General features: G+C 42.9%; 1 protein-coding gene across 1 annotated transcript in view; it reads left to right on the top strand.

The window, feature by feature from the left end:
* Positions 1-14,920, top strand: part of LOC121584483 (WD repeat and FYVE domain-containing protein 3-like) — a 267,617-nt gene that overhangs the window by 109,442 nt on the left and 143,255 nt on the right. The window contains exons 7-8 of the mRNA XM_045225961.1: positions 136-322; positions 920-1,086. Coding sequence (XP_045081896.1) covers positions 136-322; positions 920-1,086 — 354 coding nt within the window. The remainder of the gene's footprint in view (positions 1-135; positions 323-919; positions 1,087-14,920) is intronic.

Genomic DNA, 14,920 nt, shown 5'->3' with positions numbered 1-14,920 from the left:
GCCAATCGGCCGATTGCTCCCTCCACACTAGCAGTCGCACGACGATGACAAGCAAAGTTGGTATGTGGTGTGTTTCAATTAGATCCGTAAAACTTTATGCACATGTATGATATGAACCCCCTCCCCCCCCCTCAGAGAAAGAATGCCTGGCCACGTGCATACAGAACATGCAGCAGTCAGATGACCTTTCACCTTTAGAGATCGTAGAGATGTTTGCTGGTCTGTCCTGCTTCCTGAAGGACTCCAGCGACGTCTCTCAGACCCTGCTGGACGACTTCAGGATGTGCCAGGGATACACATTCCTCTGTGACCTCATGCTCAGGTCAGTAGATCAGAGGAGAGAGGAAACAGAGTGTGTGCATGTGAGCGTGTGAGTTTATTTTTATTTATTTCACCTTTATTTAACCAGGTAAACCAGTTGAGAACAAGTTCTCATTTACAACTGCGACCTGGCCAAGATAAAGCAAAGCAGTGCGATTAAAAACAACAACACAGAGTTACATATGGGGTAAAAAACATAAAGTCAAAAATACAACAGAAAATATATATACAGTGTGTGCAAATGTAGCAAGTTATGGAGGTAAGGCAATAAATAGGCTATAGTGCAAAATAATTACAATTAGTATTAACACTGGAATGCTAGATGTGCAAGAGATGATGTGCAAATAGAGATACTGGGGTGCAAAAGAGCAAAATAAATAACAATATAGGGATGAGGTAGTTGGGCGGGCTAATTTCAGATGGGCTGTGTACAGGTGCAGTGATCGGTAAGCTGCTCTGACAACTGATGCCTAAAGTTAGTGAGGGAACGTGAGCTTTGTTTTACCCCCCCCAAGCTGGAGCAGGCCAAGGAGAAGGGCAGTAATAATGCTCTAATCATAGTGTTGATATTAACCACTTCCTCTTCATCACCCCCCAGATTGGAGCAGGCCAAAGAGGAGGACAGCAGTGATGCTCTGAAGGACTTGGTCAACCTGGTCACGTGTCTAACCACCTACGGCGTGACGGAGCTCAAACCGGCCGGTCTCACCACCGGAGCTCCCTTCCTCTTGCCTGGCTTTGTACTCCCACAGCCTTCTGGGAAAGGTACAGTCCTCCGAGTATCTCATTTGTCAATACATTTAACACATTTTCACAACATAGCCAGTGTTGACTTAGCAGCTTGGCCATACGGTGCTTTCGGAAGGTATTCAGACCCCACATTCTGTTACGTTACAGCCTTATTCTAAAATTGATTAAATAAAAAAATGTCCTCATCAATCTACACACAATACCCCATAATGACAAAGCAAAAACAGGTTTTTTGAAATTGTTGCAAATTTATACAAAATAAAAAACAGAAATACCTTATTTACATAAGTATTCAGACCCTTTGTTATGAGACTCGAAATTAAGCTCAGGTGCATCCTGTTTCCATTGATCATCCTTGATGTTTCTACAACTTGATTGGAGTCCACCTGTGGTAAATCCAATTGATTGGACATGATTTGGAAAGGTACACACCTGTCTATATAAGGTCCCACAGTTGACAGTGCATGTCAGAGCAAAAACCAAGCCATGAGGTCGAAGGAATTGTCTGTAGAGTTCCGAGACAGGATTGTGTCGAGGCACAGATCTGGGGAAGGGTACCAAAACATTTCTGCTGCATTGAAGGTCCCCAAGAACACAATGGCCTCCATCATTCTTAAATGGAATAAGTTTGGAACCACCAAGACTCTTCCTAAAACTGACCGCCCGGCCAAACTGAGCAATCAGGGGAGAAGGGCCTTGGTCAGGGAGGTGACCAAGAACCCGATGGTCACTCTGACAGAGCTCTGGAGTTCCTCTGTTGAGATGGGAGAACCTTCCAGAAGGACAACCATCTCTGCAGCACTCCACCAATCAGGCCTTTATGATAGAGTGGCCAGACGGAAGCCACTGCTCAGTAAAATGACCTCCAACAGGACACGACCCTAAGCACACAGCCAAGACAACGGAGGAGTGGCTTCGGGACAAGTCTCTGAATGTTTGAGTGGCCCAACCAGAGCCCGGACTTGAACCCAATCGAACATCTCTGGAGAGACCTGAAAATAGCTGTGCAGCAACTCTCCCCATCCAACCTGACAGAGCTTGAGAAGATCTGCAGAGAAGAATGGGAGAAACTCCCCAAATACAGGTGTGCTAAGCTTGTAGCGTCATACCCAAGAAGACTCGAGGCTGTAATCGCTGCCAAAGGTGCTTCAACAAAGTACTGAGTAAAGGGTCTGAATACTTATGTAAATGTGATATTTCAGTGTTTTATTTTTAATACATTTTCAAACATTTCTAAAAACCAGTTTTTGCTTTGTCATTATAGGGTATTGTGTGTAGATTGATGATGGGGGGGGGAAACAATTTAATCAATTTTAGAATAAGGCTGTAACGAAAAAGTCAAGGGGTCTGAATACTTTCCGAAGGCACTGTATAATGAGAACCAGTTTGTGTGAAAGCCAAAATTGCCCAGAAGTGTCACTAATGACTCTTAACAGGGAAGTGACACATTCGCTTTGTCTGAAAATGCTACTAGTAGGGCTGTGACGGTCACAAGATTTTTGATGTCGGTTATTGGTCAGCCAAATGACCGCGGTCACCGTGATAACTGTTCGAATAGCCCATTATTTTAAATATAATGTATATTTAAAGACATGGTCCTCTGTAGTTCAGCTGGTAGAGCACGGCACTTGTAACGCCAGGGTAGTGGGTTCGATCCCCGTAAAAATGTATGCGCACATGACTGTAAGTCGCTTTGGATAAAAGCGTCTGCTAAATGGCATATTATTATTATTATTATTATTATTATTATTATTATTATTATTATTATTTATGTTCTCGTGACTGCATGTGCTGCTGCAGGGAGGGGGGCGTTGCCTAGGCAACCGAAGACTTGTTTGCTACAACACCTTGCTTGTTTCAGGAAGGAGTAACAAAGTTTCATCACATTGTAGAGTCCATGTTACAGCAGAAATGGACTCCACCTCACGGATGCCCGGCCATCCAGTCTTCGGTCAGCTGTTATTTCCACACGACTCCACCTCACGGATGCCCGGCCATCCAGTCTTCGGTCAGCTGTTATTTCCACACGACTCCACCTCACGGATGCCCGGCCGTCCAGTCTTCGGTCAGCTGTTATTTCCACACGACTCCACCTCACGGATGCCCGGCCATCCAGTCTTCGGTCAGCTGTTATTTCCACACGACTCCACCTCACGGATGCCCGGCCATCCAGTCTTCGGTCAGCTGTTATTTCCACACGACTCCACCTCACGGATGCCCGGCCATCCAGTCTTCGGTCAGCTGTTATTTCCACACGACTCCACCTCACGGATGCCCGGCCATCCAGTCTTCGGTCAGCTGTTATTTCCACACAAAATAAAAATAAATGTAATAATAAATTTAAAAAAGTTATGACTGTTCTTTTATTTTCATAACCGTCAGTTACACGGTTATACGGTAGCTGAGCCAGCCCTAGTTACTAGCTGTCAATCATTTCTTCCACCGTCCGTTCTTCCTTCATTTCCTAACGATAAACATTCCCAGATGTCTTGAAGTTCCATATTGCAGCCCTACTGAGTGAGTGAGTGAGTGAGTGAGTGAGTGAGTGAGTGAGTGAGTGAGTGAGTGAGTGAGGGAGGGAGGGAGGGAGTGAGTGAGTTTATTAGTGAGTGTGTGAAGGTGTGTGTAGCCCTGGTCCCAGTCTTCGTATCTCACCCCTCATATCTTAATCCTCCACATGATTTTGATGCTCCACTGATCAAGACTGCTTCACCTATTGGCCAATGCCTGGTTACCACCATGGTTACCATCTCACACCCTCCTCCTCTCAGCCAGGTCTCCTCCTCTCCTCTCAGCCAGGTCTCCTCCTCTCCTCTCAGCCAGGTCTCCTCCTCTCCTCCTCTCAGCCAGGTCTCCTCCTCTCCTCCTCTCAGCCATGGTCTCCTCCTCTCCTCCTCTCAGCCAGGTCCTCTCCTCTCCTCCTCTCAGCCAGGTCTCCTCCTCTCCTCCTCTCAGCCATGGTCTCCTCCTCTCCTCCTCTCAGCCAGGTCTCCTCCTCTCCTCTCAGCCAGGTCTCCTCCTCTCCTCCTCTCAGCCAGGTCTCCTCCTCTCCTCCTCTCAGCCATGGTCTCCTCCTCTCCTCCTCTCAGCCAGGTCTCCTCCTCTCCTCTCAGCCAGGTCCTCTCCTCTCAGCCAGGTCCTCTCCTCTCAGCCAGGTCCTCTCCTCTCAGCCAGGTCTCCCCCTGGGAAAGTTGTCTGAAGAGGTCTTCTAATCCACACTACCTGGTTAAATAAAACAATAGGCTAGCTAATGCTATTGGAGATGGAATGCCCTGAGGGCAACAGATGGAACTAAGCTACATCTATGGCATACACATTCAGTATATTCACAGCTTATTATGTAGGCTATATAACAGAACCCTGTAGGCTATATAACAGAACCCTGTAGGCTATATAACAGAACCCTGTAGGAACCCTGTAGGCTATATAACAGAACCCTGTAGGCTATATAACAGAACCCTGTAGGCTATATAACAGAACCCTGTAGGCTATATAACAGAACCCTGTAGGAACCCTGTAGGCTATATAACAGAACCCTGTAGGCTATATAACAGAACCCTGTAGGCTATATAACAGAACCCTTTAGGAACCCTGTAGGCTATATAACAGAACCCTGTAGGCTATATAACAGAACCCTGTAGGAACCCTGTAGGCTATATAACAAAACCCTGTAGGCTATATAACAGAACCCTGTAGGCTATATAACAGAACCTCGTAGGCTATATAACAGAACCCTGTAGGCTATATAACAGAACCCTGTAGGCTATATAACAGAACCCTGTAGGCTATATAACAGAACCCTGTAGGCTATATAACAGAACCTCGTAGGCTATATAACAGAACCCTGTAGGCTATATAACAGAACCCTGTAGGAACCCTGTAGGCTATATAACAGAACCCTGTAGGCTATATAACAGAACCCTGTAGGTTATATAACAGAACCCTGTAGGAACACTGTAGGCTATATAACAGAACCCTGTAGGCTATATAACAGAACCCTGTAGGAACCCTGTAGGCTATATAACAGAACCCTGTAGGCTATATAACAGAGCCTCGTAGGCTATATAACAGAACCCTGTAGGCTATATAACAGAACCCTGTAGGAACCCTGTAGGCTATATAACAGAACCCTGTAGGCTATATAACAGAACCCTGTAGGCTATATAACAGAACCCTGTAGGAACCCTGTAGGTTATATAACAGAACCCTGTAGGCTATATAACAGAACCCTGTAGGCTATATAACATAACCCTGTAGGCTATATAACAGAACCCTGTAGGCTATATAACAGAGCCCTGTAGGCTATATAACAGAACCCTGTAGGAACCCTGTAGGCTATATAACAGAACCCTGTAGGCTATATAACAGAACCCTGTAGGAACCCTGTAGGCTATATAACAGAACCCTGTAGGCTATATAACAGAGCCTCGTAGGCTATATAAAAGAACCCTGTAGGCTATATAACAGAACCCTGTAGGCTATATAACAGAACCCTGTAGGAACCCTGTAGGCTATATAACAGAACCCTGTAGGCTATATAACAGAACCCTGTAGGAACCCTGTAGGCTATATAACAGAACCCTGTAGGCTATATAACAGAACCCTGTAGGCTATATAACAGAACCCTGTAGGAACCCTGTAGGCTATATAACAGAACCCTGTAGGCTATATAACAGAACCCTGTAGGCTATATAACAGAACCTCGTAGGCTATATAACAGAACCCTGTAGGCTATATAACAGAACCCTGTAGGCTATATAACAGAACCCTGTAGGCTATATAACAGAACCCTGTAGGCTATATAACAGAACCCTGTAGGCTATATAACAGAACCCTGTAGGAACCCTGTAGGCTATATAACAGAACCATGTAGGCTATATAACAGAACCCTGTAGGTTATATAACAGAACCCTGTAGGCTATATAACAGAACCCTGTAGGAACCCTGTAGGTTATATAACAGAACCCTGTAGGCTATATAACAGAACCCTGTAGGTTATATAACAGAACCCTGTAGGCTATATAACAGAACCCTGTAGGCTATATAAGAGAACCATGTAGGCTATATAACAGAACCCTGTAGGCTATATAACAGAACCCTGTAGGAACCCTGTAGGCTATATAACAGAACCCTGTAGGCTATATAACAGAACCCTGTAGGCTATATAACAGAACCCTGTAGGCTATAATATAACAGAACCCTGTAGGCTATAATATAACAGAACCCTGTAGGCTATATAACAGAACCCTGTAGGCTATATAACAGAACCCTGTAGGCTATAATATAACAGAACCCTGTAGGCTATATAACAGAACCCTGTAGGCTATATAACAGAACCCTGTAGGTTATATAACAGAACCCTGTAGGAACCCTGTAGGCTATATAACAGAACCCTGTAGGCTATATAACAGAACCCTGTAGGCTATATAACAGAACCCTGTAGGCTATATAACAGAACCCTGTAGGCTATATAACAGAACCCTGTAGGCTATATAACAGAACCCTGTAGGCTATATAACAGAACCCTGTAGGCTATATAACAGAACCCTGTAGGCTATATAACAGAACCCTGTAGGCTATATAACAGAACCCTGTAGGTTATATAACAGAACCTTGTAGGCTATATAACAGAACCCTGTAGGTTATATAACAGAACCCTGTAGGCTATATAACAGAACCCTGTAGGAACCCTGTAGGTTATATAACAGAACCCTGTAGGCTATATAACAGAACCCTGTAGGCTATATAACAGAACCCTGTAGGCTATATAACAGAACCCTGTAGGCTATATAACAGAACCCTGTAGGAACCCTGTAGGCTATATAACAGAACCCTGTAGGCTATATAACAGAACCCTGTAGGCTATATAACAGAACCCTGTAGGCTATATAACAGAACCCTGTAGGCTATATAACATAACCCTGTAGGCTATATAACAGAACCCTGTAGGCTATATAACAGAACCCTGTAGGAACCCTGTAGGTTATATAACAGAACCCTGTAGACTATATAACAGAACCCTGTAGGCTATATAACAGAACCCTGTAGGCTATATAACAGAACCCTTTAGGAACCCTGTAGGCTATATAACAGAACCCTGTAGGCTATATAACAGAACCCTGTAGGAACCCTGTAGGCTATATAACAGAACCCTGTAGGCTATATAACAGAACCCTGTAGGCTATATAACAGAACCTCGTAGGCTATATAACAGAACCCTGTAGGCTATATAACAGAACCCTGTAGGCTATATAACAGAACCCTGTAGGCTATATAACAGAACCCTGTAGGCTATATAACAGAACCTCGTAGGCTATATAACAGAACCCTGTAGGCTATATAACAGAACCCTGTAGGAACCCTGTAGGCTATATAACAGAACCCTGTAGGCTATATAACAGAACCCTGTAGGCTATATAACAGAACCCTGTAGGAACACTGTAGGCTATATAACAGAACCCTGTAGGCTATATAACAGAACCCTGTAGGAACCCTGTAGGCTATATAACAGAACCCTGTAGGCTATATAACAGAGCCTCGTAGGCTATATAACAGAACCCTGTAGGCTATATAACAGAACCCTGTAGGAACCCTGTAGGCTATATAACAGAACCCTGTAGGCTATATAACAGAACCCTGTAGGCTATATAACAGAACCCTGTAGGAACCCTGTAGGTTATATAACAGAACCCTGTAGGCTATATAACAGAACCCTGTAGGCTATATAACAGAACCCTGTAGGAACCCTGTAGGCTATATAACAGAACCCTGTAGGCTATATAACAGAACCCTGTAGGAACCCTGTAGGCTATATAACAGAACCCTGTAGGCTATATAACAGAACCCTGTAGGCTATATAACAGAACCCTGTAGGAACCCTGTAGGCTATATAACAGAACCCTGTAGGCTATATAACAGAACCCTGTAGGCTATATAACAGAACCCTGTAGGCTATATAACAGAACCCTGTAGGCTATATAACAGAACCCTGTAGGCTATATAACAGAACCCTGTAGGCTATATAACAGAACCTCGTAGGCTATATAACAGAACCCTGTGGGCTATATAACAGAACCCTGTAGGAACCCTGTAGGCTATATAACAGAACCCTGTAGGCTATATAACAGAACCCTGTAGGCTATATAACAGAACCCTGTAGGCTATATAACAGAACCCTTTAGGAACCCTGTAGGCTATATAACAGAACCCTGTAGGCTATATAACAGAACCCTGTAGGCTATATAACAGAACCCTGTAGGCTATATAACAGAACCCTGTAGGCTATATAACAGAACCCTGTAGGCTATATAACAGAACCCTGTAGGAACCCTGTAGGCTATATAACAGAACCCTGTAGGCTATATAACAGAACCCTGTAGGCTATATAACAGAACCCTGTAGGTTATATAACAGAACCCTGTAGGCTATATAACAGAACCCTGTAGGAACCCTGTAGGTTATATAACAGAACCCTGTAGGCTATATATAACAGAACCCTGTAGGTTATATAACAGAACCCTGTAGGCTATATAACAGAACCCTGTAGGCTATATACTTAACAGAACCCTGTAGGCTATATAACAGAACCCTGTAGGATAACAGAACCCTGTAGGCTATATAACAGAACCCTGTAGGCTATATAACAGAACCCTGTAGGCTATATAACAGAACCCTGTAGGCTATATAACAGAACCCTGTAGGCTATAAATAACAGAACCCTGTAGGCTATATAACAGAACCCTGTAGGCTATATAACAGAACCCTGTAGGCTATAATAACAGAACCCTGTAGGCTATATAACAGAACCCTGTAGGCTATATAACAGAACCCTGTAGGCTATATAACAGAACCCTGTAGGAACCCTGTAGGCTATATAACAGAACCCTGTAGGCTATATAACAGAACCCTGTAGGCTATATAACAGAACCCTGTAGGCTATATAACAGAACCCTGTAGGCTATATAACAGAACCCTGTAGGCTATATAACATAACCCTGTAGGCTATATAACAGAACCCTGTAGGTTATATAACAGAACCCTGTAGGTTATATAACAGAACCCTGTAGGTTATATAACAGAACCCTGTAGGCTATATAACAGAACCCTGTAGGTTATATAACAGAACCCTGTAGGCTATATAACAGGAACCCTGTAGGTTATATAACAGAACCCTGTAGGCTATATAACAGAACCCTGTAGGCTATATAACAGAACCCTGTAGGCTATATAACAGAACCCTGTAGGCTATATAACAGAACCCTGTAGGACCCTGTAGGCTATAACAACCCTGAGGCAACCCTGTAGGCTATATAACAGAACCCTGTAGGCTATATAACAGAACCCTGTAGGCTATATAACATAACCCTGTAGGCTATATAACAGAACCCTGTAGGCTATATAACAGAACCCTGTAGGAACCCTGTAGGTTATATAACAGAACCCTGTAGGCTATATAACATAACCCTGTAGGCTATATAACATAACCCTGTAGGCTATATAACAGAACCCTGTAGGCTATATAACATAACCCTGTAGGCTATATAACAGAACCCTGTAGGTTATATAACAGAACCCTGTAGGAACCCTGTAGGCTATATAACAGAACCCTGTAGGCTATATAACAGAACCCTGTAGGCTATATAACATAACCCTGTAGGTTATATAACAGAACCCTGTAGGCTATATAACAGAACCCTGTAGGTTATATAACAGAACCCTGTAGGCTATATAACAGAACCCTGTAGGAACCCTGTAGGCTATATAACAGAACCCTGTAGGCTATATAACAGAACCCTGTAGGCTATATAACAGAACCCTGTAGGCTATATAACAGAACCCTGTAGGCTATATAACAGAACCCTGTAGGCTATATAACAGAACCCTGTAGGATATATAACAGAACCCTGTAGGCTATATAACAGAACCCTGTAGGCTATATAACATAACCCTGTAGGCTATATAACGGAACCCTGTAGGCTATATAACAGAACCCTGTAGGAACCCTGTAGGTTATATAACAGAACCCTGTAGGCTATATAACATAACCCTGTAGGCTATATAACATAACCCTGTAGGCTATATAACAGAACCCTGTAGGCTATATAACATAACCCTGTAGGCTATATAACAGAACCCTGTAGGTTATATAACAGAACCCTGTAGGAACCCTGTAGGCTATATAACAGAACCCTGTAGGCTATATAACATAACCCTGTAGGCTATATAACAGAACCCTGTAGGCTATATAACAGAACCCTGTAGGAACCCTGTAGGCTATATAACAGAACCCTGTAGGTTATATAACAGAACCCTGTAGGCTATATAACATAACCCTGTAGGCTATATAACAGAACCCTGTAGGAACCCTGTAGGTTATATAACAGAACCCTGTAGGCTATATAACAGAACCCTGTAGGCTATATAACAGAACCCTCTAGGCTATATAACAGAACCCTGTAGGTTATATAACAGAACCCTGTAGGAACCCTGTAGGCTATATAACAGAACCATGTAGGCTATATAACAGAACCCTGTAGGCTATATAACAGAACCCTGTAGGCTATATAACAGAACCCTGTAGGTTATATTACAGAGCCCTGTAGGCTATATAACAGAACCCTGTAGGAACCCTGTAGGTTATATAACAGAACCATTTAGGCTATATAACAGAACCCTGTAGGCTATATAACATAACCCTGTAGGCTATATAACAGAACCCTGTAGGCTATATAACAGAACCCTGTAGGTTATATAACAGAGCCCTGTAGGCTATATAACAGAACCCTGTAGGAACCCTGTAGACTATATAACAGAACCCTGTAGGCTATATAACAGAACCCTGTAGGCTATATAACAGAACCCTGTAGGCTATATAACAGAACCCTGTAGGCTATATAACAGAACCCTGTAGGAACCCTGTAGGCTATATAACAGAACCCTGTAGGCTATATAACAGAACCCTGTAGGCTATATAACAGAACCCTGTAGGCTATATAACAGAACCCTGTAGGCTATATAACAGAACCCTGTAGGCTATATAACAGAACCCTGTAGGCTATATAACAGAACCCTGTAGGCTATATAACAGAACCCTGTAGGCTATATAACAGAACCCCTGTAGGAACCCTGTAGGCTATATAACAGAACCCTGTAGGCTATATAACAGAACCCTGTAGGCTATATAACAGAACCCTGTAGGCTATATAACAGAACACTGTAGGCTATATAACAGAACCCTGTAGGCTATATAACAGAACCCTGTAGGAACCCTGTAGGCTATATAACAGAACCCTTTAGGCTATATAACAGAACCCTGTAGGCTATATAACAGAACCCTGTAGGTTATATAACAGAACCCTGTAGGCTATATAACAGAACCCTGTAGGAACCCTGTAGGTTATATAACAGAACCCTGTAGGCTATATAACAGAACCCTGTAGGTTATATAACAGAACCCTGTAGGCTATATAACAGAACCCTGTAGGCTATATAACAGAACCATGTAGGCTATATAACAGAACCCTGTAGGCTATATAACAGAACCCTGTAGGAACCTTGTAGGCTATATAACAGAACCCTGTAGGCTATAATATAACTGAACCCTGTAGGCTATATAACAGAACCCTGTAGGCTATATAACAGAACCCTGTAGGTTATATAACAGAACCCTGTAGGAACCCTGTAGGCTATATAACAGAACCCTGTAGGCTATATAACAGAACCCTGTAGGCTATATAACATAACCCTGTAGGCTATATAACAGAACCCTGTAGGCTATATAACAGAACCCTGTAGGCTATATAACAGAACCCTGTAGGCTATATAACAGAACCCTGTAGGCTATATAACAGAACCCTGTAGGCTATATAACAGAACCCTGTAGGCTATATAACAGAACCCTGTAGGTTATATAACAGAACCCTGTAGGCTATATAACAGAACCCTGTAGGTTATATAACAGAACCCTGTAGGCTATATAACAGAACCCTGTAGGTTATATAACAGAACCCTGTAGGCTATATAACAGAACCCTGTAGGAACCCTGTAGGTTATATAACAGAACCCTGTAGGCTATATAACAGAACCCTGTAGGCTATATAACAGAACCCTGTAGGCTATATAACAGAACCCTGTAGGAACCCTTTAGGCTATATAACAGAACCCTGTAGGCTATATAACAGAACCCTGTAGGCTATATAACAGAACCCTGTAGGCTATATAACAGAACCCTGTAGGCTATATAACAGAACCCTGTAGGCTATATAACATAACCCTGTAGGCTATATAACAGAACCCTGTAGGCTATATAACAGAACCCTCTAGGAACCCTGTAGGTTATATAACAGAACCCTGTAGGCTATATAACAGAACCCTGTAGGCTATATAACAGAACCCTGTAGGCTATATAACAGAACCCTGTAGGCTATATAACAGAACCCTGTAGGCTATATAACAGTACCCTGTAGGTTATATAACAGAACCCTGTAGGCTATATAACAGAACCCTGTAGGCTATATAACAGAACCCTGTAGGCTATATAACAGAACCCTGTAGGCTATATAACAGAACCCTGTAGGCTATATAACAGAACCCTGTAGGCTATATAACATAACCCTGTAGGCTATATAACAGAACCCTGTAGGTTATATAACAGAACCCTGTAGGAACCCTGTAGGCTATATAACAGAACCCTGTAGGCTATATAACAGAACCCTGTAGGCTATATAACATAACCCTGTAGGCTATATAACAGAACCCTGTAGGCTATATAACAGAACCCTGTAGGAACCCTGTAGGCTATATAACAGAACCCTGTAGGTTATATAACAGAACCCTGTAGGCTATATAACATAACCCTGTAGGCTATATAACAGAACCCTGTAGGCTATATAACAGAACCCTGTAGGAACCCTGTAGGTTATATAACAGAACCCTGTAGGCTATATAACAGAACCCTGTAGGCTATATAACAGAACCCTGTAGGCTATATAACAGAACCCTGTAGGTTATATAACAGAACCCTGTAGGAACCCTGTAGGTTATATAACAGAACCATGTAGGCTATATAACAGAACCCTGTAGGCTATATAACAGAACCCTGTAGGCTATATAACAGAACCCTGTAGGTTATATAACAGAGCCCTGTAGGCTATATAACAGAACCCTGTAGGAACCCTGTAGGTTATATAACAGAACCATGTAGGCTATATAACAGAACCCTGTAGGCTATATAACATAACCCTGTAGGCTATATAACAGAACCCTGTAGGCTATATAACAGAACCCTGTAGGTTATATAACAGAGCCCTGTAGGCTATATAACAGAACCCTGTAGGAACCCTGTAGGCTATATAACAGAACCCTGTAGGTTATATAACAGAACCCTGTAGGCTATATAACAGAACCCTGTAGGCTATATAACAGAACCCTGTAGGCTATATAACAGAACCCTGTAGGAACCCTGTAGGCTATATAACAGAACCCTGTAGGCTATATAACAGAACCCTGTAGGCTATATAACAGAACCCTGTAGGCTATATAACAGAACCCTGTAGGCTATATAACAGAACCCTGTAGGAACCCTGTAGGCTATATAACAGAACCCTGTAGGCTATATAACAGAACCCTGTAGGCTATATAACAGAACCATGTAGGCTATATAACAGAACCCTGTAGGAACCCTGTAGGCTATATAACAGAACCCTGTAGGAACCCTGTAGGTTATATAACAGAACCATGTAGGCTATATAACAGAACCCTGTAGGCTATATAACATAACCCTGTAGGCTATATAACAGAACCCTGTAGGCTATATAACAGAACCCTGTAGGTTATATAACAGAGCCCTGTAGGCTATATAACAGAACCCTGTAGGAACCCTGTAGGCTATATAACAGAACCCTGTAGGTTATATAACAGAACCCTGTAGGCTATATAACAGAACCCTGTAGGCTATATAACAGAACCCTGTAGGCTATATAACAGAACCCTGTAGGAACCCTGTAGGCTATATAACAGAACCCTGTAGGCTATATAACAGAACCCTGTAGGCTATATAACAGAACCCTGTAGGCTATATAACAGAACCCTGTAGGAACCCTGTAGGCTATATAACAGAACCCTGTAGGCTATATAACAGAACCCTGTAGGCTATATAACAGAACCCTGTAGGCTATATAACAGAACCATGTAGGCTATATAACAGAACCCTGTAGGAACCCTGTAGGCTATATAACAGAACCCTGTAGGCTATATAACATAACCCTGTAGGCTATATAACAGAACCCTGTAGGCTATATAACAGAACCCTGTAGGCTATATAACAGAACCCTGTAGGTTATATAACAGAACCCTGTAGGCTATATAACAGAACCCTGTCTGTCACTGTGACAGATCCAGCTGTGAGTCATTACAGAACCTGCTGTTAAGCCATCATAGTGTGAAACACCTTCATATGCTCAATTAGACCATCACTTTCATTAACCTGGTGTGTGTAGGTGCCTGTGTACAAAAAAAGAGCGCAAACCAACTGGCGATGGACTCCGAATTATGAGGTGGTGGTTTATACCTGGGACGATCGCCCCGGGTGTGTGGTTTTCAGTGTGCGTAGCTGTGTGTGTGGAGTTACTCATCCACTGAATGGAGGTCAGACAGACACAGGGACAGGGCGGTGAGGCTAGTGACAGAACCATGATGGATGACAACCATTCATCCTCAGCTTACAGACAGACAGACAGACAGACAGACAGACAGACAGTAGCATTGTCTGGTGGAGAAAGAACTCGTCTCTCGGTAGAGAATAGATTTAAGCTTCACTGTTCTTCATATGGTGGGGCTGTGCAGAGAGCAA

Source organism: Coregonus clupeaformis, chromosome 16, assembly GCF_020615455.1.
Source record: "Coregonus clupeaformis isolate EN_2021a chromosome 16, ASM2061545v1, whole genome shotgun sequence".
Taxonomy (NCBI): domain Eukaryota; kingdom Metazoa; phylum Chordata; class Actinopteri; order Salmoniformes; family Salmonidae; genus Coregonus; species Coregonus clupeaformis.
This window is presented reverse-complemented; position numbering and strand designations above follow the sequence as displayed.